The 24,189-nt window shown below is 54.2% G+C and overlaps 1 protein-coding gene across 10 annotated transcripts in view; it reads right to left on the bottom strand.

Moving 5' to 3' along the window:
* The window catches only part of PTPRF (protein tyrosine phosphatase receptor type F), a 364,428-nt gene that overhangs the window by 19,128 nt on the left and 321,111 nt on the right, over positions 1-24,189 (bottom strand). For all 10 annotated transcript variants that reach the window (XM_082766651.1, XM_082766653.1, XM_082766649.1 and 7 more), the window contains 6 exons: positions 19,147-19,400; positions 18,356-18,446; positions 15,711-15,923; positions 12,832-12,986; positions 9,552-9,667; positions 4,308-4,405 (listed from right to left, as the gene is read on the bottom strand). In XM_082766651.1, coding sequence (XP_082622777.1) covers positions 4,308-4,405; positions 9,552-9,667; positions 12,832-12,986; positions 15,711-15,923; positions 18,356-18,446; positions 19,147-19,400 — 927 coding nt within the window. The remainder of the gene's footprint in view (positions 1-4,307; positions 4,406-9,551; positions 9,668-12,831; positions 12,987-15,710; positions 15,924-18,355; positions 18,447-19,146; positions 19,401-24,189) is intronic.

Genomic DNA, 24,189 nt, shown 5'->3' with positions numbered 1-24,189 from the left:
GACTTTGTTCCACAATTGCCTGGCACTGGGAAGCTTCTCTAACTCCTCTCTGGGGCTCGCAGGAATCACCGCTTTGTCCCAAAACACAATGAGAGTAACACTTTCAACTCAGCCTTCCTAGAAAGCAGAAGGGAAACTGGAAGGAAATGAGCCAGGAGCAAACTTAAAAGCACCGTGATTTTTAGTTTTGCTTTGCTTTAAAGAGACAGGGGAGATGTTGTAAGACAGCAAGTGCAAATTAAGAAAAAAGCCCAATTAGTAAAACTCCTCCTTCCCAGCATGGAAGTGCAAGGAGCAATCTCTCTGAAGCAGCTCAGGGATCCCTGCTGCTACTGCCATCAACATAAAGACGGAGCCAGGCCATTGAAATGGGATTGGAAAAGAGCTCTTTCCTCGACAGCTTCGAGAGCACTTTCCAAATGCCTTGAAAACAACCCTGGGTGCCAGTTTGTCTCTCGGATGCCATCCGCCTTGGGCTTGCTGCCCCCTCTTCCTCAGCACAGCTCCCAGACCTGGCTGCGGGCTGTGTCCCTGCTCCGTGGTGGGGCAGGGACAGCTTGGCCACCACGGGCTGCGTGGCTGTGCCCCCGTGCTGCTCTGCGGCCCCGGCTGCTGCACAAAGGCACGGCGAGGGGAAGGCGCTCGGGCTGTTAGCGCTTCCCAGCCTCCTGTGAAATCAAGCACATTAGCACAGGCATTGACCGCTGTCAATCTGTGCCACGTCTCAAATGAGGACGTAATGCGCTCCCGAATCAATGGCTGGCACTGCTTCAGCCTTATTATTCCTCTTACCGGAACGTGAGCGCTGCGTGCCTGCCAGGCCACTTCCCGATTAGCCCATTACGCTCGCAACGTGCAGCTCCCCGGGGGCTCTCCGGACCCCTGCAGCAGCACCCTGGGGCTCAGCACCCCTGGGGACCCCAGTGCCGCTCCTGCTGCCTGAGCAGGGTCCTACTGCTCCCTGCCAAGAGCACTGGGGGCTTCGTGTCCTTGGGGGCTTTGGGGGAAATGCCAGTGAACAGAGGGTTTGGGCAGGGTGCCCTGGAGGGGCATGCCAGAGGGACTGGGCACAAGGGGCAGCAGCCTCAAGTCGCAGTTTGGACACAAGGAAAAAGTTCTCTCCTGGGCACGTGGTGCAGGGCAACGGCAGCACCCCCAAGAGAGCAGGAAGCAGCCCCATGTCTGTGTTTGCTAATGGGTGGATCCCATGGTCAGGATGCCATGTGTGCGTGCACACTCGTTGCACACTCATTTCTACACTGCAGGCATCCCTCAGCTCAGCGCAAGATCCCGCCGTATCCACGGGCTGCAGCATGGGAAGGCGGCCCACAGGAGGAGCTCCAACACAGCCACAGCACCCGCCAGCGCCTGCCGATAAATAATTAAGGGCCTTGGCCTCCCTTCCACTTACTTAATTCCATTAATCCCACACTGTAAATTCACTGTAGCTCTCGCTGTATGCTAAAAATGAAATACCCTCCTGGCACAGCCGGGCCGGGACGCATGCCAGGCCCTTGCCCTCTGCTCCCCCCAGCCCTGCTGCAGCTCCCAGCCTGCAGCTGAGCCTCTCCAGCAGCACCGGTGGGAGCGGGGGGCCCGGCTGGGACCCTCGGGGTGAGGGCAGACCCTCAGCACGGGAGCCTGCTCTTGTGGCACCCGGCATGCAGCTTGCTCTTCGCTGGCTTTGCCGCCCCGGCTGCTCGGCCCCGCGGGCTGCCAGCAGGTGTGAGCGATGTTATTTGTTCCCTGACCTGTGCGAATAGAGGCCAGGCCGTGCTGAGAGATCTCTGCCGCCCTCCCTGCTTCCTCCGCAGGCGTGCGAGGAGGTGCCCACAGGTCTTGTTTCGTGTCACCCGTGTCTGGGTTACCCCGCGACCGCCGGCAGGAGCGAGGCAAGTGCCAGACTGATGGCTCTAGGCAGCTGGCCTCGGCGGTTGAAGTGCTGTTAAATATTTGCTCTCTGCCTGGGGTGCCGCTGCTGCTGGAACAGGAGCCATCTATTAACAGCCCTGCACCCCGTGGAGCCGTCAGGCTGCTCTGCAGAACCACTCAACACGCAACCCTTCCCCAGCACAGCCCAACAGCAAACGGGCTGTAGGGGTTCAGCAGCGAAACCTGCCTCCCTCGGCTCTCCCTGCGCAGCTCTGCTATGCCCCGTGTGGCAGCACGACCCTGCCGTGGGGACACCAGGACTTTTCAACTGCTGGGTCACTGCTCGCAGCGGGGGCTCCCGCTGGGGCTGCACAGCCTGCTCCCTCCCACCCCTGCTCTTTCCACATCCTCTCTGCAGGTTCCCTTATCAGCAGTGCCCGCCAGGCGTGCCCTGCCCCGTCCTGCCCTCCAAGCACAGCCCCGAGGGGAGCCGTCACCATGCCAAACCCAGGGAGTGGGATGAGAGCAGACCCATCGCACCAGCACCCCTGCCCATCTCTGCCAACTCAGTCCTGGATTATTTTTTTTCCCAGGATCTCAACTGGGAAATGGCTGTAATGATCCCCACGTGCCAGGAAGGGGCAACCATTTCTGCTCTGGGGCCCGTCCTAGTGTCAAACACCTTATGAACCCGTCATGTTTGGTAATTTCTGTCTGATGAGGAGTCCGATGCAGCAGAATCCAGGGGTAAAAGATTACATGCAACAATCAGCTCCTTAACAGCTGCTTCAACATGAAAAGCACAACTGATTGGTGCTCTCAACCAGCCGCGATACTCCAAAGAAAGAGAAATGAGGAGAGAGCGGCTCATGAAAACAGCCAAGAGAATTTACTTAAGGCTGTTTTTTTTCCCAAGCAGCTCCCACAGCTCGGTGTTATGCTGCAGGCTCCGAGCGGCGCAGACCTTGCGTGAGGACGGCAGCGCCCGGGTGCCGGATCCTGCCGCAGCCCCGCGGCGCAGCAGAGGCGCAGCCCGCACGCAGCACAGCGGCCATCCCTGCTTAACATTTCAGCCGGACTCATCACGAAAGGCCCGAGGCAGACAGATATGACTGCGTACCTCGGCGCTGCACTCACAGGACCGACACGAAAGTGCAAGCAACTGCAAGAGAAGCACATTATTCCTCCAGACATTTCCCAAGCCGCAACGCGGGGCTGGAGCCGGTGAACTCGCAGCTCCTCTCCAGCCTGGGCAGCGGTGTGCGGAGGGACAGCGAAGCCTCCTCTTAGCATCTTGAAGCAAACAGGAGCTCCGTGCCTCCCTCAGGTACACGCAGCTCACCCTTTGAACTAGCTGGAATTCGTCCCTCACCTTCTCAGCGCAGAGATCTGCTTTCCCTTTCCTGGCGTGTATAATTTTACCTCGTGGGGAAATGTTCTAATCTCATCTCATGAATCAGTACCAGTATGCTGCAGGAAGGGGAGGCCACGGGCACCAACAGATAACAATTCAAACAGAAGTGATAACACATGCGAAGGACACATCCCAAATTTATTCCCTCTTTAATACGAGTGGGGGGTTATTTCTAAGTCCCCTACAGCTCAAGAGGGTCCTGCACGCAAGCACAGGAAAACAGAGCCTGCCAGTACTGCTCTCGCAGCTGGCAGAGGAATTTTTCCCTAAATTTTCAAGTTTCCAACCTCATCACCCAGCCTGCAGAGAGGTGAGAAAAGCAAGGCAGCCCTTGTGCTGCTCGGCCCCGTCCCCTGCACACATTCACCCCCTTGGCAAGTCACCCTCAGGGGAGGATGGGCATTAAGGGGCTGGGGCTGGAGGTGCCGTGCAGGATGGGGGTGTCACCAAAGGTGTATCGCATGCCCATGTGAGCACGAAGGCAGCATCAGTGCGGGTGGGGACAGTGCCCAGCCCTGGAGGCACGTCCCTGGGGGAGTCTGCAGCTCAGGACTGCTTGGAGGCAGTGGGACATCAGCAGAGCCGAGCTGCAGGGGCTAACACCAGCAGGGTGCAGCGGCATGCAGGGGGGAAGAGGCGCAGAAAGCCGGGCAGGAAACCCGAATGCCTGCTTGTTTTCGAGGGGCAGGCTGCCCAGCAGAGCGGAGAAGCACAGCCCAGGCGGCTGGACACAAGCTCCCATTCACTCCCAGGGCTGTAACCATGGTGGGAGCACGGCGTGCTGCGGCGCATTCGGCCGTTTCCCTGCACGAGCCGTGCTCCGAGCGCTCAGGGCGCGTTCCCACCGCTCGGGGCTGGCAGGGATTGCTGGCAGGCTCCCAGCCTGGCTCGGGGCCCACGCAGGCGATGCCGCTGCGGGGGAGGCATCGCTCGCAGCTCCCGAGCCCTCTCCGCTGGGGGTCCGCCCCAAGCCCCGGCTGGCAGGGCTGTGCCCCGCTGCCCGGCACGCTCCCACGCTCACCTCGTACTCCTGGGAGAACTTCAGCCCGTCGTTGGCCTTCAGCCGGTCGATGTTGTCGGCGAGGTCCGTCACGGGGATGGGGGGGTGGTCGCGCATGCCTGCGGGTGCGACAAGGAGGGAAGGGAGGAGAGGGAACGGGTCACAGCTCTGCGTGCCTTGGGGGGGGGGGCTCGACAGCAGCATGTGCACAGCAAAACCAAGAGGTGGGCGCGAGGCGGACACGCGGGACGGACGATGTGAAGCGCCGGGCGGGATGGAGAGGAGGTCGGCGAGACCACGCGGCATGCGGCACGCGCTCTCAGAGCACACGGTTCAGTGAAAACGAAAAGAAAAGTGATGTGCAGAATGGGCATGACCGGGTGAGCATGCTCAGACACTACAGCCACGGGCACCCAGAGCAGGCCACGCAGCGGGCAGGGGCTCAGGCAAGCCCCTGATGGGAACGGGCCTGGGGGTGCTGTCGGGGTGATTCCCAGGCTCCCACACGGGCTGGGGTTGAACACGGGGGTTCTCTGGCACTCTCACCACCAAGGGTTGAGGCTGATCCTCATGCTTAGCCCTAACTATGGCAGTAGCCAAAAAGAAACTTGCCCGGACCTGCGGCAGGGGAAGCCCCTGCAAGTGTATGAACATAGCATCGCCCTGTCCTCTGGGGAGTTGGGGAAAGGTGGGAATGACCCGATGGAGGGACTGCTGCTCCCCAGGTCGGGGGTGGCACGAGTCTGAGAGCTGAGGGGCAGCTCTGCTCGCTGCTGAGCAGCTCGGTGCCTTCCTGTGGCCGGGGCAGAGCCGGCTCCAGGGCCCAAAGCCCAGCTCTGCCGGGCTGGGACGTGCAAACCACCGAGCTCTGGGATTCAGGGCTCAGCCATCGCCACCTCCTTCCCTGAAGCTGAGATGGTGACTTGGCAGGAACGCGGCTGTGAAACACCTCATCCAAAGCCTGGCTCATCCAAATCCCAAGGCTCATGACTCCATCGGCTGCTCTGTGGGTTTCCCAGAGCCCCCACGTGGGAAATAATGATTATTAATAGGCTGGAGCTGTTGATTCACACCCAGGGAGACGGGCTGGAGCATGGCCAGGAGCTTCTCGATGGCTCTGGAGCCTGAATGCTGCCGCAGATGGCAGCGGTGGGCCGCCGAGGTGATGGAGCAGTCCCCAGGCTGGGTATGTGCATTTTACACAGCGGTGACAAGTCATTAGGTGATAACAGGGAAGTGTCACTGCACGCTACGCTGCAGCTGCTGCCCAGCTGGGCTCCTAACACCTCTGCCCAAAGCACCTGCCACTGCTGCACAAAGGTGAGCTCTGATCCACCACGCGCTCAGCCTTCCGGCACTTGTCAGTGCGGGGCTCTCCACGGGTGGCCGGACAGCGCACGGACAGGTGGGGAAGGAGGGAGCCCTCTTCTGCCTTGTGCTGAGGTCCTCCTGCAGGTGCTTCCCTGTTTGCCACCAGGATCCCCGAGGTGGCTGAGCAGGGCCCACAAAGATGATGCTCTGGTTTCTGCAAACTCTGCTCACTGGTGCCCAGCTCCAGAGGCTGCAGCTCAGGAGCAGCCTTTGTAGCGCCGAGCGGCTCTGGATGAGCAAGTAAATGAGGAAAACAGCATGGGGCCAAGGCAGAAGTGTGGGGCTGGAGGAAGAAAGGCTGAAACATAACCACAGCATGTGGTTATCCCAGTGTGGTCGTGTATGAAGCACAGCAGAGCCATGGACCACGGCAGAGCTGCAGACATTCATCTCTGCTGAGAAATTCAAGGGTATCTCTCCAAAATTCAGCTTTGCTAGTCAAAGGAGTGTTGTAGCACCAAAGGAGCTGCAAGAGCAGAAGGGGATGAAGAGGCAGTCGCTATCCTCTTATGGTGAATGTGGAACAACAGCCACATGTGGTGCAGGGTAAGGCAGAGGGAATTTGCATGGGCTTTGTGCACACTACCAGACTTCTACACGCTCTTCTAAGGATTGTGGTGAGAGAAGGTCGAGCTCTCTGCCAGGCTAGGAGGGCTGCAGCATGCAAAGCCCTTGGCTTTGCCCCTGGGGGAAGCATCTGTGCTACCTCTCCCATTCCTGAGTGTGGATGCCCAGACTCAGCAGGGAGGAGACACTTTTATGGCTGTTTGAGAGTGAACTTGAAGCTCACAAGGCAAAGAAGAGACAAAGGGGCAGTTACTCCCACAGTGCTGTTATTACTGCCTCCCTTGGCAGGCGAAGGGCTGCTGCGGGAGCCTTGGGGCAGCCCGGCACCCAGCTCCTGCCCTCCTGCCACACCGTGCTGTGCTGTGGGAGCTGCTGCGCTGCCGTGCATGCAGCACCCGTGGGGCCCGCGCGTCGTGGCCCAAAGTGGAATCACTGCTGATCTACAGTCTGCTGTGAGTGAGGGTGACCTTCATGACATTGAAACAGAAATTACAGAGACGAGAGAGAAAGGGAAAGAAAAAGCAAAAGGTGTCAAAAGATAAATACAGGAGTTAAAACTAACTTGAGATATTCGGGCAACTGGGGACACTGGCACCTGCAAAGAAAAGAAACGGGGCAAGAACAGAAATCCCATTAGCCTTTAGTCATCATCGCAGAGGTTCAGAAATGGAAAGACAGAGAGGTGAAGACGCAAAGGAAAGCACCACCTGCACAGCACCAGAAGCTTCCCTCCTGCACAGGGCTTTAACTCTGATGCTGCCAACCCAGTGGCGGTGTGAGTATGAGCGGGGAGTGGGCACAGAGGCCCCCAGCTGATGCTGAGAGCCCCAATTCCCACTGCACACCGCTGGCTGGGGCCTCGTGCCCCAGGGGAGGGCAGGGAGATGGTGGTACAGGGAGGTTTGTGCTGCTTGGTGGCCAGGACTGCCCGCAGCCCCAGCAACCTCTGCTTGGTGCCCCAGAGCCTCCAGCTGGCTTGCAGCTCCTGGGCAGCACAACCCGGCCTCCTTTCATGGCACACGGGGACACTGCCGGTCCCGCATCCTGCCAGCCACTTAGCGAAGCAGTGAGCTGGTACAGAGCGGGGAAATAACCTCTGTCTGAAGTAAGACCCACAAAAATGAGAAAGCTTAATATTTAATAACAGTAGCCCAATTAATTATGCATGAAACAAGGTTTTCCCTGCTCAGCACACTCCGGCAGGGAGGCTGGCTACTGAGGCGTGCAGGGCCAGTGGCCCGCACCTCTTGTCAGCACACCCCCGCGGCACCGCCTCGGCTGCCGGTGGGTGACAGGGGCAGCAGCACGGGCCTGCTGGGCTCGCAGGCTTTTGTGCCTCCTCGTTAACGAGTACAAGCCTGTCAGGAGCTGGAACAGTCATTTCTAGCCACACGACACCTGCTTCCACCCCACAGAGCCTCATTAGTGTTGGGGGGGGACGTGGTGCTGTCACTGGGTGGGGAGCACCGGTTGGCAGCATCGCAGGGCACTGCTGCCTCCAGCAAACCGGGCTCTTGGGGTTGTTTTTATCTCTCCAGAGTGATCTGGAAAATTAAGAAATGAGCCGGTACCTCTGGCTTATTCTTAGGTACAGGTGGGAAAGGAAAATTTCCTGGATGTCCCCTCTCTCTGATGGCAGCTCTTGACCCTTCCTACAGCTCTAGCAAGGGAAGCCCTTGCTGCAAACACCCAAACTCTTTGTTGGAGGGGGAGCAGGTGCCTGACCTCTCACATTCCTCCACGTAATGTGAACCACAAGCACACAGCAAGGTGTCCCCCGTGTCCCTGGGCTGTGGGACACGTCACAGAGGCCGGTCCCCACACACAGGCACCCTGGCCATTGACCACGTGCCCTGTTCAACACCTCGCTCCTCCCAAGGAGCCGCGAGCTGTTGCTGACTGTGTGTGATCCTGACATCTCTTGCTGCTTGCCATCATCTGCCTGTTGAGATGTTCTCTCCCCGCTGCAGGTGCCTCCCTTGCTTCCTACAGTGTTTTCCTCCTGTGCTGGTCTGTTGTGGCCAATTAACGTGCCAGGTTGGCTGACAACTGCCAGGCTGTTGCTTCATCCTACCCACAAAAGCTGCCATCGGTCCTGCCTGGGAGACGTGATTCCTCTGGCAGCTGCTCTGGCACGGAGGGAGCTGTGCTGGTGAAACCCACGCCACCGCAATCGGGGCCGAGCCAGACCGCTGTGAGCAGCAGGAGGAAAGGCTCCGCTTGCCCTCCCTCCCTCCCAGGGGCAGCATGTTTACACCAGGAAATGGCCCCTTCAAAACTCCCCTGTTAGACGAAAGCTCTTAGCTGAATGAGCAGCGGGAGGAAAAGGAAAGTAGGTTACAGACCAGGAGGAGCTGCAAGTTAGAAGAGTGCTGTGCCTCATTTATTGCTAACTGCTCCCTCCATCACAAAACCCAAGCCCTCCTCCACTTCATCTAGGACTCAGGCTCTCTGAAAGGCTCTGAATGAGTTGGGGCGAGCCCGCCTCTGATCGCTACAATGACAGGCACTGTGCTTTCAGTGCCATCAGAGACAGACAGACACAAAGCAGCAGCATGAGACCTTTCTGCGGTGGGAAGTACAGCTGCCTCTGCAGGCTGGCAAACAGCTACAGCCCGAGGCACCGGAGGCCAGCGCAGGCATGACTGGAGATGCTCTGCAGTGAACAGTCAGACTGAGAAAGCAACAGCTGTTACTGAGCCATCATCTGGACTGAGGCCACTGAAACCAGCAGTGCCCTTCACTGGGCAACAGCACTGCCCGGGGAGCAGCGGGGGCTGCAGGGAGCTCTTTGCCCTGAGCTGAGCAGAGCAGGAGTGTCAGCACACCGAACGTCCCAGGACACAGCTGCTGGGACACCCTTGCAGCATAAGAGCTCACCACTGCCCATCCCTCCCCTGTGGGCAGCACCACACCAGCAGTGCTCAGTGCTGAGCCCCAGCCTGGACCAAGCCAGCACAGCACCTGGGAGCAACGTGGGCACGGGTGCTTGCGAGCTCTCCCAGCACTGTACGGGGGCTCTTCCTGGCTCACGGTGACCACTTGGCCCTGGCTGTGTGTGAGCCTCGTGTAGGACCTGACACACAACAGACATGGGCTGTCCCCATCCGGGTTCCCAGTCCTGTGTGCCTGCAGTGACAGGGCTGGGGAGAAGGACTGGCAGGCAGAGTGGCTACCTGGATAACCCTGGGCTAAGCCCCATCTGTGCTCCTGTGCCCACGAAGGTGCAGAGTTGCTGAGGGAAAGCTTGTGGCTCCCCCTCTGTCATGGTGACCTGGTGAAGGGGAACTGGGGCAGGTGGGACACGAGGGGGTTTGCTGCTCCTACCTGGAGTCTGGTAGTTGAGTCGCCTCATCTCAACCGGGTCAGAGGAATGGGCCAGGAGTGAGTCCTTCAGGCCGATGGAGTGCTCATCCTTGGAAGAGGGGGAGTGTGCCCTTTTCCTGTAGACAGGGGATGGAGACAAGCAGGTGAGCTCTGGCAGAGCCTGGCACAAGCCACCCTGGAAAGGAGTCTGGGTGCCCATGTCCCAGCTACCCAGCCCCATCCCAGCTGGGGCTCCGGGCAAGTCACATCTTCTGTGCCTCCCATTTCCCATCTCTGAAGAGGACTCATTGTATTTCAGAGATGGCAGAGGTTTGATTAGTGAGACATTTGAAATGTGATATTCTGCATAACATTTACTAGAGAAAAAGCTGATAGATCCAAGACTTCTTTCTCTTGTACTCCCTCTAGGAACTATTTCCTGTAGTGGAAGGATATAATCCAATTTTTTTTTCTCACGTATTAGACATATTTAAATATAGAACACTGTAATATAATAGTGTAAAGGCTCTTCAGGGTGTGTTTTATTGGGCCATTAATATACGTCTTGAATGGCTGAAGGCACCCAAGGCGTGTATTAATGGAACAATAAAATACACTGTTGTCTCTTCATGCTATATTTATGCCTAAAGCAATGCCACCACCTCGAGCTCTTGCTGGAATTCACAGGCAAGGCAGGGACAGATCCAATCAAGCAGCGGACAAGTGAATACTAAGGACAATCTAATACTGCAAACAGGCTTTCTAGCAATTCTCTCTGTCCCACTTCTTGCTCTGTGTTACAAGTACACTGGATGTTCCCGTGCAGTACAGAAGGGTATTGGACAGGGACACTCTTTTGAGCCTGTGCTGATCCTGGTGCTTTGCCAAGGTGCTGAGCGTGCAGCAATAATACGCAGAGATTTTCTCTCCTGGCTACAGCCTGAAAATGGATTTTGCCTGATGATGAACCCCTCTGCTGACCTGATGCTTTCTGCAAAAGAGGGAGCTGCACCACTGCTCATCTGCACAAACACTAGCATGTTTACCACCCTGTAAATCACAACAGCCAGCATCTGCTTCCTCCGTCACTGTGAGGCATTTCAAGGCACCCTGAGGGCTGCCATGCTCTGCACACAGGCAGCTGCAGCTCTGGATGGTGGTGACCCTGAACCACCCATGATCAGAAATGCTCTAAACAGGCACAGGGCACCATCACTTCCCCTGCCCATGCTGGGCTGGCACTACTGGTAATAAATTAAGTAAAATTTCGTGCATAGATCATGAGTGAAACCTGCTCTGAAGCACAGACTGCGAGCAAGCTCCATCTGTAGCCCGTGGCTGCATCAGGCACTGGGGTGGTTCAGTGGGGAGGACCAGCTTGTGAGTCTTACAATACTCGCAACACCTCAGAGGTGTCTCAACACCTCAGAAGCCTCCTAGCTGCCTGGACTGAGACAAAAGAGCCGACAGACTAAGAGCATTGATAGAAGGGAAGAAAAATACATGGCAAACAAATAAAGCACTGTTTTTCCTCTCAGGAGCATAGCAGGATGTGCCATGTGCTACTGCGTGCCAGTCCCTGAGCCCTTGAGCAAGGTGGCCTAGCTTTGCTGGGGAATGGGCACGGCATATCATTAATGTTTGCCTCTCTCATTAGCCTAGTTGGGGCCACCGCTAAACAAACCTCCAGATCCCAAGCTAGCTACTGCTACTCAGGTTCTGTTTGTTCCCATTGTAGATCTGAAATTGTGAATATGCAGCAGAGATACCGCCGGGAGAAAAGCAGGAGGATAACAGAGCATCCTTCCGAGCATGCAGGTGATGCTGGACACGGAGGTGCTGCTGCGTGGGCTAGGATGCAGCAGGGACACGAATGCTGAGGGTGAGCACAGAGGGCTGGGGCTGCTTCATGGTGCTCGACCCACACCAGGCTGGGTTAAAGCAGAGCTAAAACAAGGCGGGCACAGCATCTGTGGGGCCCAGGTACAGACTCCCTGGGCAGAGAAGGAGGGGGCCATTTTCCCACCGTAAAGATCAGCCAACACTTTGTTTCTTACAATTGCCTGGTGTTTGCTTAAAGCTTCCTCATTACAGAATGCAAGAATGCACCTGCACTCTTGCTGCAACAGCTCTCAGTCTGAAGTGACTGAGAATACAAAGAAGCACCTATAACTGCTGCTGTTGTTGTTTCTGGATTTTTAATCTAATTGCAAAAACAATCTAGGAAGTCTTTACGCTGGAACCATCTCCCTGCATCAGCCTGTGAGGGGCTAACAATTACTGGGAGGCTGATGCCTTTGAGGAAACAAAATCTCTGTAAACCCCCAGTGTTGGCAAGCCCTGAGTTCCCAAAAACAAAGATGCCCCTTACCAGCACCAGGCTTGATATTTAAACAGGGAAATAGATTTGAAATTTTAGCAAAACAAGAAGATAAAATGGATTCATACCTTTCTTGTTTACTAGATCCAGGGAAGAGCAGAAACAGAAGAAAGGAGATGATCACTGACACAGAAAGGCACTGACTGCACATGCACAGCAGAGCTCCATTTAATCAGACAACAAAAGCAGCTCCTTTCCCCAAGCTACAGATACACATAAATAGTAAATAGAGAGTCCAGGAGGAGCAGAACCTTGGAGCTGAGCTGATAGACAATATGACCGAGTGTAATTGAACAGGCTACGCAGATACATGCAAATGCAACCTGCAAGGACTAACAATCGCCTCGCACCAGTTACAGCTCTGGCAGGATTGCTCTGCTACGTGTGAGCAGGAGGCTGCTTCAGCAGGGACGCAGCAGCCAGGACCCAGGGGCCTCAAGAGCAGCGCTCCTACTCCGATTTCAGCCTGTCACATCCACGCCCTGTTCTCACTAAGACCATGTCCCCCTGTCAAAATTCGCAGCAGTGGGGGCACCTGCCAGAGATCTAGTGGGTAATTTCAGCAGGTAAGTGGTACTACAGATGTTCCTGGTGCTGCAAATCCAAGCTGCGAGACGAGAGAGTGGTCAGACTGGCTTTAGGAACAAAGCTGCTGCTCTCCCCTCTCCCACTGCTCACAGGTTTCCAAAATCCACAAGCAGCTCTGTGTCCTGGGGCTGGTATTAATTACCTTCTGCATACCCAGTCCTTCTGCAATCTTTATAAAGCAGTCTTTTTTTTATAAAGGAGACCTTCCTCCTCCCTGCGACCACCAAGGACTGTCTACCAGGCACCCCCCATCTGAAGGCTGGAAGGAGTCTCGAAGGTGCCACCTCCTGTCGTGCCCATGCTGTAACTGCACCGCCCTGGACTGGAGCTCACCTTTTGAAGAGGAGTATAGCGATGACGATGATGATGATTAGTATCACAGCCAGGACAGGTCCCATCACCCACAGCATCTCTGGCTCGTCCTGCTGCTTGGCTGAAGCCACTTCCATCACAATCTCATCTGAGTAGGGGCTGGCTGCGTATCTCTTCTGAACAGCACCGGCAGGAGAGGGAGAGAACAGCAAGCATCCATTAGGCTAAAGCAGCAGCCGCATCCCTGAAACAGAGGTTTCCCCTTGCCTCTGGCTAGCAGGGAACGGCGATGCTTCTCAAACCCCGGCAGCACACCGTACAATCCTCCCTCCCTCAGCATCAGCAGAGGTCACACTGCAGTAACAGCCTCTTCCTGGTGTGAAACATTCCCATGCCAGCAACTTTCTGGCCAGCAGACTTGGCCCCGAGGTGCCAAACTGGAGCAGCCCAGCTAAGAGCCACTTGCCAGCCCTGGATTCTCTTGGAGCCAAATCACAGGCTTTTGAATCCCAACCAATTGCACAGTGGGGCTGGCTGATGATTCCTAAGTGGTTCATAATACCTGCTGTGCTGGTATCAACACATCTCTCCAGGACAGGGCTATATTAGGAAAACCCCTGCTGGGCTAGGCGGTTTTCTTCAAGGAACGAAATGACAGGAACATTTTCTTCCCAGTGTCTCTGCTCTGATAAACAGACCTTGGAAAGGGGCTCATGCTCACAGGCCCCTTTCCAGAGATTTCTGCATTCTGGCAGCCTGGTGATTTATAACCTGGAGGGACAGCTTGCTAGCCCCACCAGCAAGAGAGGATTAGCAGAGACCCAACCCATTCCTGCAGAAAAATGACCCCGCACCTGGCTTGTTCTGCTGCTGTTGCTAAGGCTTACGTAGCCGTGGTGTCCCTTCACAGCTCAGCCTTGCTGGGTCAGAAGGGTTAAATGCTGCAAAAAGAAATCCTTTCCCCCTATTAGAGAGGGCCAGAGCTGCATCAGTTCAGTGCCTGTGGCTTCTGAGCAGCACCTGCTGCCCTGCATTAGGGACCTAGGAATGCTCTGCTCTTGCCATCGAAGGTTTTGGTCACAAAGAGGTGACCGTGGATCTATAAATCGCCTGCTTGAAGGTCGAAGTTTAGCCATGTGCTCCATGTCTGCGCCCATGTGAGGGGATGAAAGAGAAGAATCAAGCATGCTGGTGTCACACAAATGCACATCTCGGTCTCCTCTCAGAGGTGCCCTTGATCCCAGCCAGGCTGGCTTCACACACGTGTGCAGCACAGAAAATGTTCTTCCCTGTAACATCCTCCTGGCAGCAAGCACAGGTGCAGCATCGTAGCTGCTCTCCTCAGATTTATCAGTGCTCAGAGACAACACTGGCTTGCGGGGCCAAGGGAGAGGCTCCTGCCTTCTCTGTGAAGCGTCTCAGCCCTACCAGAGCCTGTTTCAATGACCCCGACATAGCTGATGGCTCCTGCTTCAGCTCTGTTCTTACATCAAATCTGCTTGGGACCACTACAACACACCGGCCTTTTTCTACCTGCCTGGTTCAACAGGGGCCAGCTACAGCTCTGAGCCTGGCAGAGACCAGAAGGCCAGGGGCTTCTCTTTGTAGGGGCAGGGGGCTGCTTTGAAAGGAAGGCACGGTGGCTTTACCCATCGCTGCCCAGAAAGGCCAAGCTGCAGAAGGTGGGGGAATGGGTATGAGGATGCTGCTCTGTGCAGCCAGGTAACGTGCCTCCATCCCAAAAGCTTTGTGCAGGAGGCCAAGATTCACATTTCTGCAGGCACACATTGGAAATGGCTCCTTCCAAGAGAAGTCCCAAGCCGAAGAGATCAGAGGGACTGTTATCTCGGTGGCATGTCCAGAGGCAGACTGTGAGGTGCAGGTGCCCCTGGTCTCACAGGTGGTGCTTCAACCCCTCATCCACCCCGCCTCTGCTTTAAAAAATCCAACGCCACACTTGCCTGCTGACACTAGAGACACAGCAAGCAATTTCAGAGGAGCTGAGCGGGGGAGATGGTGCACAGCCCTGCAGAGAGTGTCTCATGCTTCAAATGAAAATGTGTGTGATGCAGCAGGGGATGCGGAAAGGTGGTAGGTAGGAGCAGAGCGTGAAAACCCTGCTTGCTGGTGGCTCACCAGAGGGCTGTGGCAGATCTCTGCTAGGGAGGAGACGATGTTAGTCTGGGATCATCTGGTTACGGTCATCTCTTCTTGACAGGGATTGCCTGGACAGCATACCCCGAGGCCTCTGCTTTACCTTATTGTTAATCTGTGACTCTCCTCCCCTCACCAGCATGCACATCTTGCCACAAGAACACGTGAGCTGGATGAATAATGAAGAACTTGACCAGCCCTAATGAGCCATTACAAGCAAATGAGGCTGAGGAAGGAAGCTGCAGCTTGGAAGCCGACCAAAGGGCTCTGTACATCTCTATTATTCCCATTATTTACACACTAGCCACTGCCACCGCCACTCCTGCCCTCCCTGTTTACAGCTGGACACTGATGCAAGGTCTCAGCGCGCTGCTCCCTGCTTATTGCACCAGCTGCTCCCTTCCCCATCACATGCCCAGGCCCCACGAGCCCGGTGACACATTACTGACAGAGGCATGGCCCATTTCCCTCCAGCAAGGGGAGGCACGGGAGTGAGAATCTCCACACAGCAGGCACGTGTGCAGCTCGCCCTGCTGCCAGCCCTGCGCTAGGAGGCAGGTTTGCTTTTCCAGCTGGGAGTGAGATTCTGGCTGGAGAAGGACCAGGTGCTCCAGGGGCTGTTTTCCCCAGGCATTTACTTGAACCAAAGCAGAATTAGGAACTCTCGCATGCCAACCACGTCAGACTCTCACCCCTCAGCTCTGCTAGGAAAGGCTGTGCCTCCCTCCCCAGCAGGAAGCCCTTACCGTGTCTCCGTCCTCCAGCGAGGCCAGCACGAAGCAGCGATAGCTCAGGTCCTGAGAGAGGGGCTTGTTGTAGAAACCTTTGTAGTTCTTCTCATCCCCCAGGGTGAAGGTCTCGGGCAGCACGTCCACTTGAGCAGCAATGTAAGGCTTCAGCCTGTCTGCCTGGCGGCGCTGGCGCCTGCTCTGAGTCCCCTGGCTGATGGCCTCCAGCAGCTGGGGACAAACAAGGTGCATCACTACTGCTTCGCCCAGCCTGGCACCGCCTGGCGCTGCTCCCTCACCAGCTGGAGGACTCAGCAGGGAGGAAGGGAAGGCAGGAAAAGACACTGGGTTTGATCTGGACATGGTACAAATAAATCAGAAGGAGGTGTGTGTGTGTGTTTAGGTGTTGCTGGGGCACCCACCTGCAGACCCTCACTGTGCACCTCTCGGTTCTGGGTGAGCCCTGAGCCCTGGGATGCTGACAGGGAGTGGCAGGACTGGGACAGCCCGGCTGCCACCCAGTCAGGGCATCCCAGTGGGCTGCAAGGGAACTGGGCCGTATTTTGTGGCCCAGCTATCGGTACGGACAGCAACTCACATTCTCTACGGCCACTGGACATGAATTACAGCTGACACTGATGTAGAGGCAAGAAGTGACATTTGCTGTGTCTTTCCCTTCTGTCAGTGCTTCAATATTTCACCTGCTGCTGGGTTGCAGGCAGAACTTTGTGTAAATCACGGAGTGATAACAGATTTCATGGGATGTTCGGAATAAAAATGGCAAATTTCATAGTCTGCCACAAATTCATGAAAAAGGATATAAACACACAAAAATTCAATTACACTGCTAAAAAAGACTCTCAGATGTTTAAAGATGTTTTTCTAATGAGTAAAAATGAATACCAGGCTCGGAACAGAAATTCTAATTTAAAATGAAGAAAGAGGCATGAAATACATTTCACACACGAATGTATCAGTGCAGCATTGTCAGGGCAGCCAGGGAATGTCAGTGCTATGGTGGGGCTGGGGACAGTGACGTGCACACAAAGCTGTGCTGCTGAGCTCACTCCCTCTGACATGAGAGCTCGGTAAGGCACTCCCTCCTCTTTCCTCTCATCAGTCCATCCTCGCCCTCTTACGAACAGTATGTTAGAGAAAGCATGGGGGAAGAGGCAGACAGGTAGCCTTTGCATGGTGGAGTTTGCTCCCCTCTTGTTTCTCGGCAGAAAGCACGGCTGTGTGCGTATGACACCATGGGGCTCCAGCTGTGCTTGAGGCTGCTGGATGTTGCTGCCACCTCTACACCTAACACACCAAAAGCCTGCACCAAAGGAGTGCTAGGCTTGCACAGTTCAGATCCTCAAAAATGAGAAAATGTCAGGACTAACATCACCTGTGCAAAAACAATTCAGCTGTCTGATGTATGGGCACCATGTTATGATCCTTGACTACATGGTCACAAACTGTCTTCTCTGTAACTCCCCTGCCTTGCTCAATACACAGGACAGACAGTGCTTAATCAAAGAGCAGCTATTCCATATTTTGCTTTCTTCTTTGCATTATGCAGCCTGAGGCCTTGTTTATTGCTTACTATTCAAACCCGGCTCAGAAGACAAAATTAATAATTTCCTCGTGGGCTTTTCTATGGTGCTGATCACTGTAATATTACAAGTGCTTCACAAACATTAACGATCTTATCTTCCAAACACCCATATGAGGTGAGATGAAAGCGATTATCCTCATTTTACAGATGGAGAACAGAGGCACAGGGACGTTAATGTAAAAAATGTCCACTAATTTTGAATGTCAAATTGAAAAGCTTGTTTTGTTTTTAAAGAAAACTCAGCATTTTTTACTTCACTGATTGTATCCAGTAGAGCTCCTATCGACTTTCTCTGCAGCTGGGGATGCTTAGGCTTTGCAACTAAGGCTCCAGCATCTCCAACTGAGCGCTCCAAAAAGAACCAAGACAGTGGCTGCTAATACAAAAGCTATTTTAAATCATTTGCCCAGGTCTAAGTAAAACAATCAGAGATAGAAAACAGTTCTCTGGATAGCTTTTTAACTACCTAAAGCACAAAATCAAACCATCCTTTCTCATCCTAGTCTTCTCTTTCTTGTAACAAATTCCAGCTTCTGCAAAGAAATGATGCAGGAGGCCTACGGATGGTGGTTCTTCATCACACAGCTCTGCTTCACATGCAGAACAGATCCACCCGTATGTGGAATGAGCTGGGACACCATGGAAAAGGCTGTGCAATCATGTAATTAAAGATTAATGATAAGCAAGGGCTAACTTGCATCTTCTAACACTTTGTAATTTCTCAGTGCTTCAACCTTACAACTATTTTTTTTTTTCTTAATGGACCTGTGTGTGACTTCTGTGAAATTGTGTGTGTGATTTCTTGGAATTTTTCCTAATTGCTTTGTGTGGCTGGTGTGTGTGAGGAAGAAAGAGCCCACAAACCCCTTGCATGAGATTCTCCTGACACCCACACATGCACCGTGCCATGAGGGTAGCAGGACTCCTGCACAGGGCAAACTGCATCTTGGGGTGAACGTGCCTCTTTGGGTGCAACCGTGCTGCTCTCAGGAGGCCTGGGCAAAGCATGCCAGGCGCCCTGGGAGCCCCTTCCACTCCAGCAGCTGCTGCAGGCTCCTACCTGGTCCAGCTCCATCTCATCAGGTGTCCGCCAGCGAGCAGTCAGGCTGCTGGTGCTCTGATCCGCGGGCACGACCACGATGTAGTACCACCTGGGAAGGAAGGACAGCATAAGCACTGCACCCTAAATCATCTCTCTGGCAGGTCACACAGTAACACGTGCCATATCCCTCCCCGAGACGACCTGCTGCACTCCCTGCCCTCTAAGCAGTGGAAGGGCTCAGTGAGGAAGAGGCCAGCGTTCCAGCTGCACCAGAGAAGAGAACACTCCTGTTAGTGCTCATTAGGTTAATGAAGATCTACAGACTGTGCTCCAGAGGGTGGTGTAGGAGCTGCGAGAAGGACATTTATATAATCGGATTGTAGCAAGAACCCTGGGGGAATTGTGCTTCAGCACAAGGATACCACAGTAACGAATAAGACTTCTACAAACTCGCTTTTTTAATCTCCTTGAGGCTTTAGGCATTATTTATTTAAAGGATATTATACAGTGTCAGAGAAAGTCCCTCCTGATCCTCAACTGTGTTTTTGCTGGTAGCATCTGGAGTATACCCACCAGGGCAAGGGCAAACTGTCAGAGAATTGTCTTAATTTTATTGCACATAAATATTTGCTCAGGAGGAGCCAGCAGTGTGATCCCACGGTACGGGCAGATGCCTGGCTCTGTACTGCAGCCTGCTCTGAAATTCCCTTCCAGGTTACAATCCCGGTCGGTTGGCAGAGCCTCGCCATGTGCTTTTCACTATCTCCAGCCCCCCCAGCCTGCCTTCTCCACCTGGGGACAGCACCTACCTAACGGGCACGGTGGTCTGGACTTTGGGAAGGCTGAGCGTGAATTTTCCCTCCTGGATGTACTTGTCCGTGGCGATGGGTTTGCTTTGCAGGACATCAGGCGCAGTGCGGATCGAGACGAGGTGCTGGAGCCCCCCAGCACTGCTCCCGCGGTTCATTAGCACAAAAGAATAGTCCGTGTCCGGCTGGAGGTCACTGATGAGTTTCTTCATCGAGTGGCCGTCCACCTCCACGCTCTGGCTGTTGTACAGAATCTGAAACGGGGAAGAGGACACGCTCATGCAGCCGACAGCCGCTGATGAAAACCCACGCTCAAAATAGCAGCGGCGGAGCCGACAGTTTGGCTCCGGGCCCTCCCTCAGGTGGTTCAGCTACCCTGCGCTTCGTAAACAGCCATAAATCTTGCCTTAAAGAAGAGCAGCCCCCAGCACAGGGCTGAGCCGCGCTCTCCACAGGGTGGTGAGGGGGCACCTGGGCAGAGCCCGGCCGTGCCACGCGCGCCGCTTTCGGCGCCGGTTCGGGGAAGGGCTGCAGATGGCCGTGTTTTACCCCTGTGTGGGTTTGAACGGGTCTTTTGTTCCTCGTCTCACGAGGCTACAGCACACAATATGCTTTCGGTGTGAAATCCCATCTGCTTTAAATCGGTGCCGCTCCCGTGCCTCCCAGCTGATGGAGCGCTTGGCGCAGAGCCTCCCCCTCCCAGCAAGGTGACCGGGGGGGTTACGTGCCTCGTGCCTCGCCGACGAGCTGACAAATCCTGCGCTGGGCTCGCAAATTGGTACCCGAAACAAATGGCGGCTCCGCAGGTGTGACACCCGTCACCATGACAACAGATGCTGGTGCCACGCAGGGGACCCGCGCTGCTTTTCGCTGCCGCACTTGCAGCGAGGGGCTTGGGGCAAGCAGAGCAGGGCCACCACTGGCCCAGGGCAGTGGGTGACCCACCCCATACGTAGCCCCCCAAAAGCCCAGGCTGCCAGCCCCTCAGCTAATGATGTTTTGTCCTCGTCCTGCTTCAGAGACACCTACCCCTGCCCAAGGCATGGCAGCTGTGGCACTCTCTGCCCCGGGAAGCTCCATCCTGCTCTTGCTAGAACAACCCCCATGCCCCAAAACCCCAGTGCTGGCTCTGCAAAGGCAGAAACTCAGAGAGAGCCCAGAGACAGAGACAAACGGCGTGTAGAGAACTGGGGGGAGCAGAGGTTGTGCCCCAGCAGCAACAAACCAGCTCGCTTCCTTCCACCGGGCAACCTTCCAGCGTGGCAGGGGAGCGCGGGATGCTTCACAGAGGTGCAGAGCCACGGTGTGCCAAAAACGGGCAAGGGCAGAGCTGGAGCATGTTAAACCACGGCAGCTATTACACGCCACAGGCAGAGACCACACAGCAAAACGTGCTCTCTCCAACGGGGGCCTTCAGAGAGAGAAGACAGCTCCGTGGAAGAAAAATTACTTGAAGTCAAACAGATCTCTTGCCAGCTGAGCCTGCTGCTCAGGCTGATGCAGGCAGCAAGGGAGGGACTGAACTTTCCTTCCAAGTCACCTTTTTAGCAGGTGGCAGCAATCTGCAGAAAGCTGCTGGCTCCCTGGGACAAGGGCAGCTGATTAGCACTGCTCTAGTATTTAGTGCTGGGGCTGGGAGGAGGGGGGAGGCCCTGGAAAGCAAGCAGAGCACAGGGAGCAGGCTAGGCCTGGGATGTGCACCTCTGCTTCTGTAGTATCCAAACAGCTAGCCAGGACATGCTTCAGATCCTCTTCTGATCACTTTGCACAGAGATCGGGATAGAAAAGGAGCCCCATTTCTTGTGCTACTGGCTCCTGAGGGTGCTGCAAACTGAGAATGGATTCCCAACGGAGCGGCACTGAGGAGCCAGAAATGGAGGGGAGAGAATCCCCTTGTTTGCTGATGTGCTTCAGTCTTCAGGGATGAACTGCAAATCCAAGTCCTAACTACTAAAATAATTAAGAGGTTTGCAGGGATAAAGCCCCTGCTAGATGCCCCACGTGCAGTAAAGGCTGTCAGGATGGCTGGAGGAGTTTGCTCTGCTCTGACTCCCTTTCAGGTATTTTCTCCTGGGCTTTACATCCCTTTGTCTAGAGACTTGTGTCAGATGGGTGCTAAAGCAAATGCAAAAAGGTAAAATGAAGAAACGTCTCTTGTAGCCCTGGGATATCAGGCAGTTATTTGGCAGGTTTCACCCTGCTCTGCCACACAAGTCAGCACAACCAAGACAAGAGTGGCAGACCTCATGTTACCTCAGCAGCTTTGCCGTCTGTCCCAGCACGACCCCTTGCAGCGATCCTGCTGCAGTGCAGGTCCAAATAGGCCAGACAAGAGCAGGTCCTAAGCTGTCCTGGGGAGCAGTGGGACCTCACCTTATGTGCTCCAACACAGACTTGAGCAAAACCATAATTCCAACATTAATAACTACGCCGGAATGATACAAAGTCCACGATGAGTTCTGTTGCCTCTCAGATGAGCGAATTCTCATTATGGAGCTTTCCCTAATAAAGGCATCACCAACTGCTTCTGCTTGTGCTCTAGGGAAGACACTTGCTCACCAACTGCCTGTGCATGAGGCATCTGCTGGGGACACAGCTGTTCTCCTGGGGCAAGCAGAGGCCAAAAAGATGCTCGGGCACTTCAGTTCAGCGTTTCCCTGCTTGCTCTGCATTGGAACCAGCCAGGACACAGTCCCTGACTGAGCTCCAACACCAGATGATGATTTCCACTACCATGCACAGAAATTTGTGTCTACAGACAGTGAAATTAGCATTTGCAATGATTTCCTGAACCATTCTCTGCCCTCTCCTTTCTTCACCGTTGCAGTAGCAGTTCCACATTCCTTCACCTGCCATAACACATTGTCTTCTCAAATGTTATGCACCATTAGGTAAGGCCTCTACAGAAACCTTACAATAATGTAAGGGCTCACAAACAGTCATTCGCGTGCAGCTGAAGATGCCTGGGAGCTCAAGCAGGAACACTGTTTAGAGGTTGTATCATGCCCCACTGGTAACTACTTAAGTCAGCAGCAAATTTGGCCCAAGGGCTCTGAACTGCCAAACATCGCTGACTAGCCCATGGATTGCTGTAAAATGTCATTTGTGCTGCTCTTACTCAGAAGAGAGAATTTGCAAAGCCAGAAGCTAGGTGGGTCCAAATGTCACTGCTGGAGGTCTGCTGCTTCATTTCAAGGTAGCAAAGAATGTATTGAACTACAAGGTGAAAAGACATGTAGTGTGCAGTACTGCAGAAAAATAACTGCTTGACGGAGAAGCAGACAAAGTTGACTTTTTGGGGGACAGGAGTACTTACTGCATTCCACGGGACGCAATGCCTGATAGCACTGCCCAGGATTCTTGGGGTTTATTTCTAAACCTGCATCATAATCATTTGGAAAATGTGCTTCTCCCCATTTGTACAGCACCTTGTGATGCTGCTTTCAACCAATATATCCTCCACCCTGCTCTTCAGCTGAAGAATGTCTCAGGGAAGTGCAGTTTCCCCAAGGAGAAGGTCACATCTGTCTTACACTTTCCATGAAAGCTCCAGAATGCCTTTCTACAAGCGTGCTGAAACAAAAAAGGAATGGTGCCTCTGCTCCACCACAAAGGCTGGGCAACATTTTACAAGGAATTTATCTCCTGGACCAGAAGAAGCTGTGAAAATTCCCTGAAGAGAACGAAAACCTTCATTATTGATTTGGTAGCAGTAACATTTCCTAAGGTCTCAGCTCACCCTCTATAAAAAAACAGCACCAGTCCTACTTGTGCCTCACTATTCATTGTCAGAACAATATCTACTTTAATTAAATCTGTTAAAGTAGAATATGACACCCTTTGGGACATAGATTTAGCGTGAGACTGTTTATCAAGTGTAGATAATACTAATTGTTCCCATGGAGATTTAAATGCTATGCTAGTTACAGTATTAGGCTCTGGCCTCAGCATCCCATGTGCCTGAATTAGAGGAGAGAGGTGAACCTTGTTTATAAAAATACCAAGTCCTGAAAGTTAAGGATTTCTTTCGAGTGGCACAGTCAGTGACTTGGAGCTGACCCTCTTAGCTCCTGGCCTCCGCTCGTGTGTGTCTGCAAGCCGGGGAATATTAATAGAAGGAAGACACTATTAGAGAAATATCCTTGTAACACTCTTGTTTGCATGACTGCTCTTCAACCAGCAAGTGCTAATGCCATCTGCTCCCGTGTCATCCGAGGGTTAACCCACCGCAGGGGCAGACCCTGACTCACGGTCTGTGTCAGCAGCTGCAGCTATGAGGCCGAGACAAGGAATCGGCGTCATGCCTGATCCTGGCCACCTCCAACCAGCCCACCCTCCTTACGCATTAGTAACGCTCCAAAGGTCACCCTGTTCCTGCCTCGCAGCGAGCTGTCAGACAGAGCTGAGGGCTTCGTACCGCAGGAAGAAGGGAAGGTGGAGCAGACTGGTTCTTCAGCAGAGTGCAAGGTAACAAGCGTCGGGGAAGTTCCTTGCAGCCATATATCTGAGTGCTGATCCTAATGCAGCCTACACCTGGAGAAGCTCTGAATGCCATGAGGTCTTCACAAAAGCCTTATCTGCTTCAGCTAAACTCTACATGTTAACAAGTGTCTGCTATTGATCACGGTAATTTAGCTTTAGGATTTAGACAAGGAGAATCAGCAACAAGGGGAGGTGCTCACACATTCATATGGATGCAGCTCCACATCTTCCTCCATTCCCTGGGCAATGGCTCCTCCACTGCTCAGGCAGGCCTTATATTTGCATTTTAGGCCCAGCATGGCAGAGTGCATGTGCAAGGAGGAAGGGAAAGCATGCTGCTGCCAGCCCAGGCCACCTCAGCAGAGGCAGCAGATGCTGAGACTGGGTGGAAGATTATCCTTAGCAATGTGACATGTTGGTCTCTTCTCCTAAGGGAGAGAAGCTGTACTGAGATCTGCAGAAATTTCCACCCTGTCTGTGGTGGAAAGGAGGAAAAGTAAGCAGCAGTGTGCTCTGCTGTGTGCCATGGCTCACATGCGGATGCTCAAAAGCAAGAGCAGG

Source organism: Aythya marila (assembly GCF_965140915.1).
Source record: "Aythya marila genome assembly, chromosome: 8".
NCBI classification, from domain to species: Eukaryota; Metazoa; Chordata; class Aves; order Anseriformes; family Anatidae; genus Aythya; species Aythya marila.
Note: the sequence above shows the minus strand (reverse complement) of the source record. Positions and strands in the feature narration are given on the sequence as shown.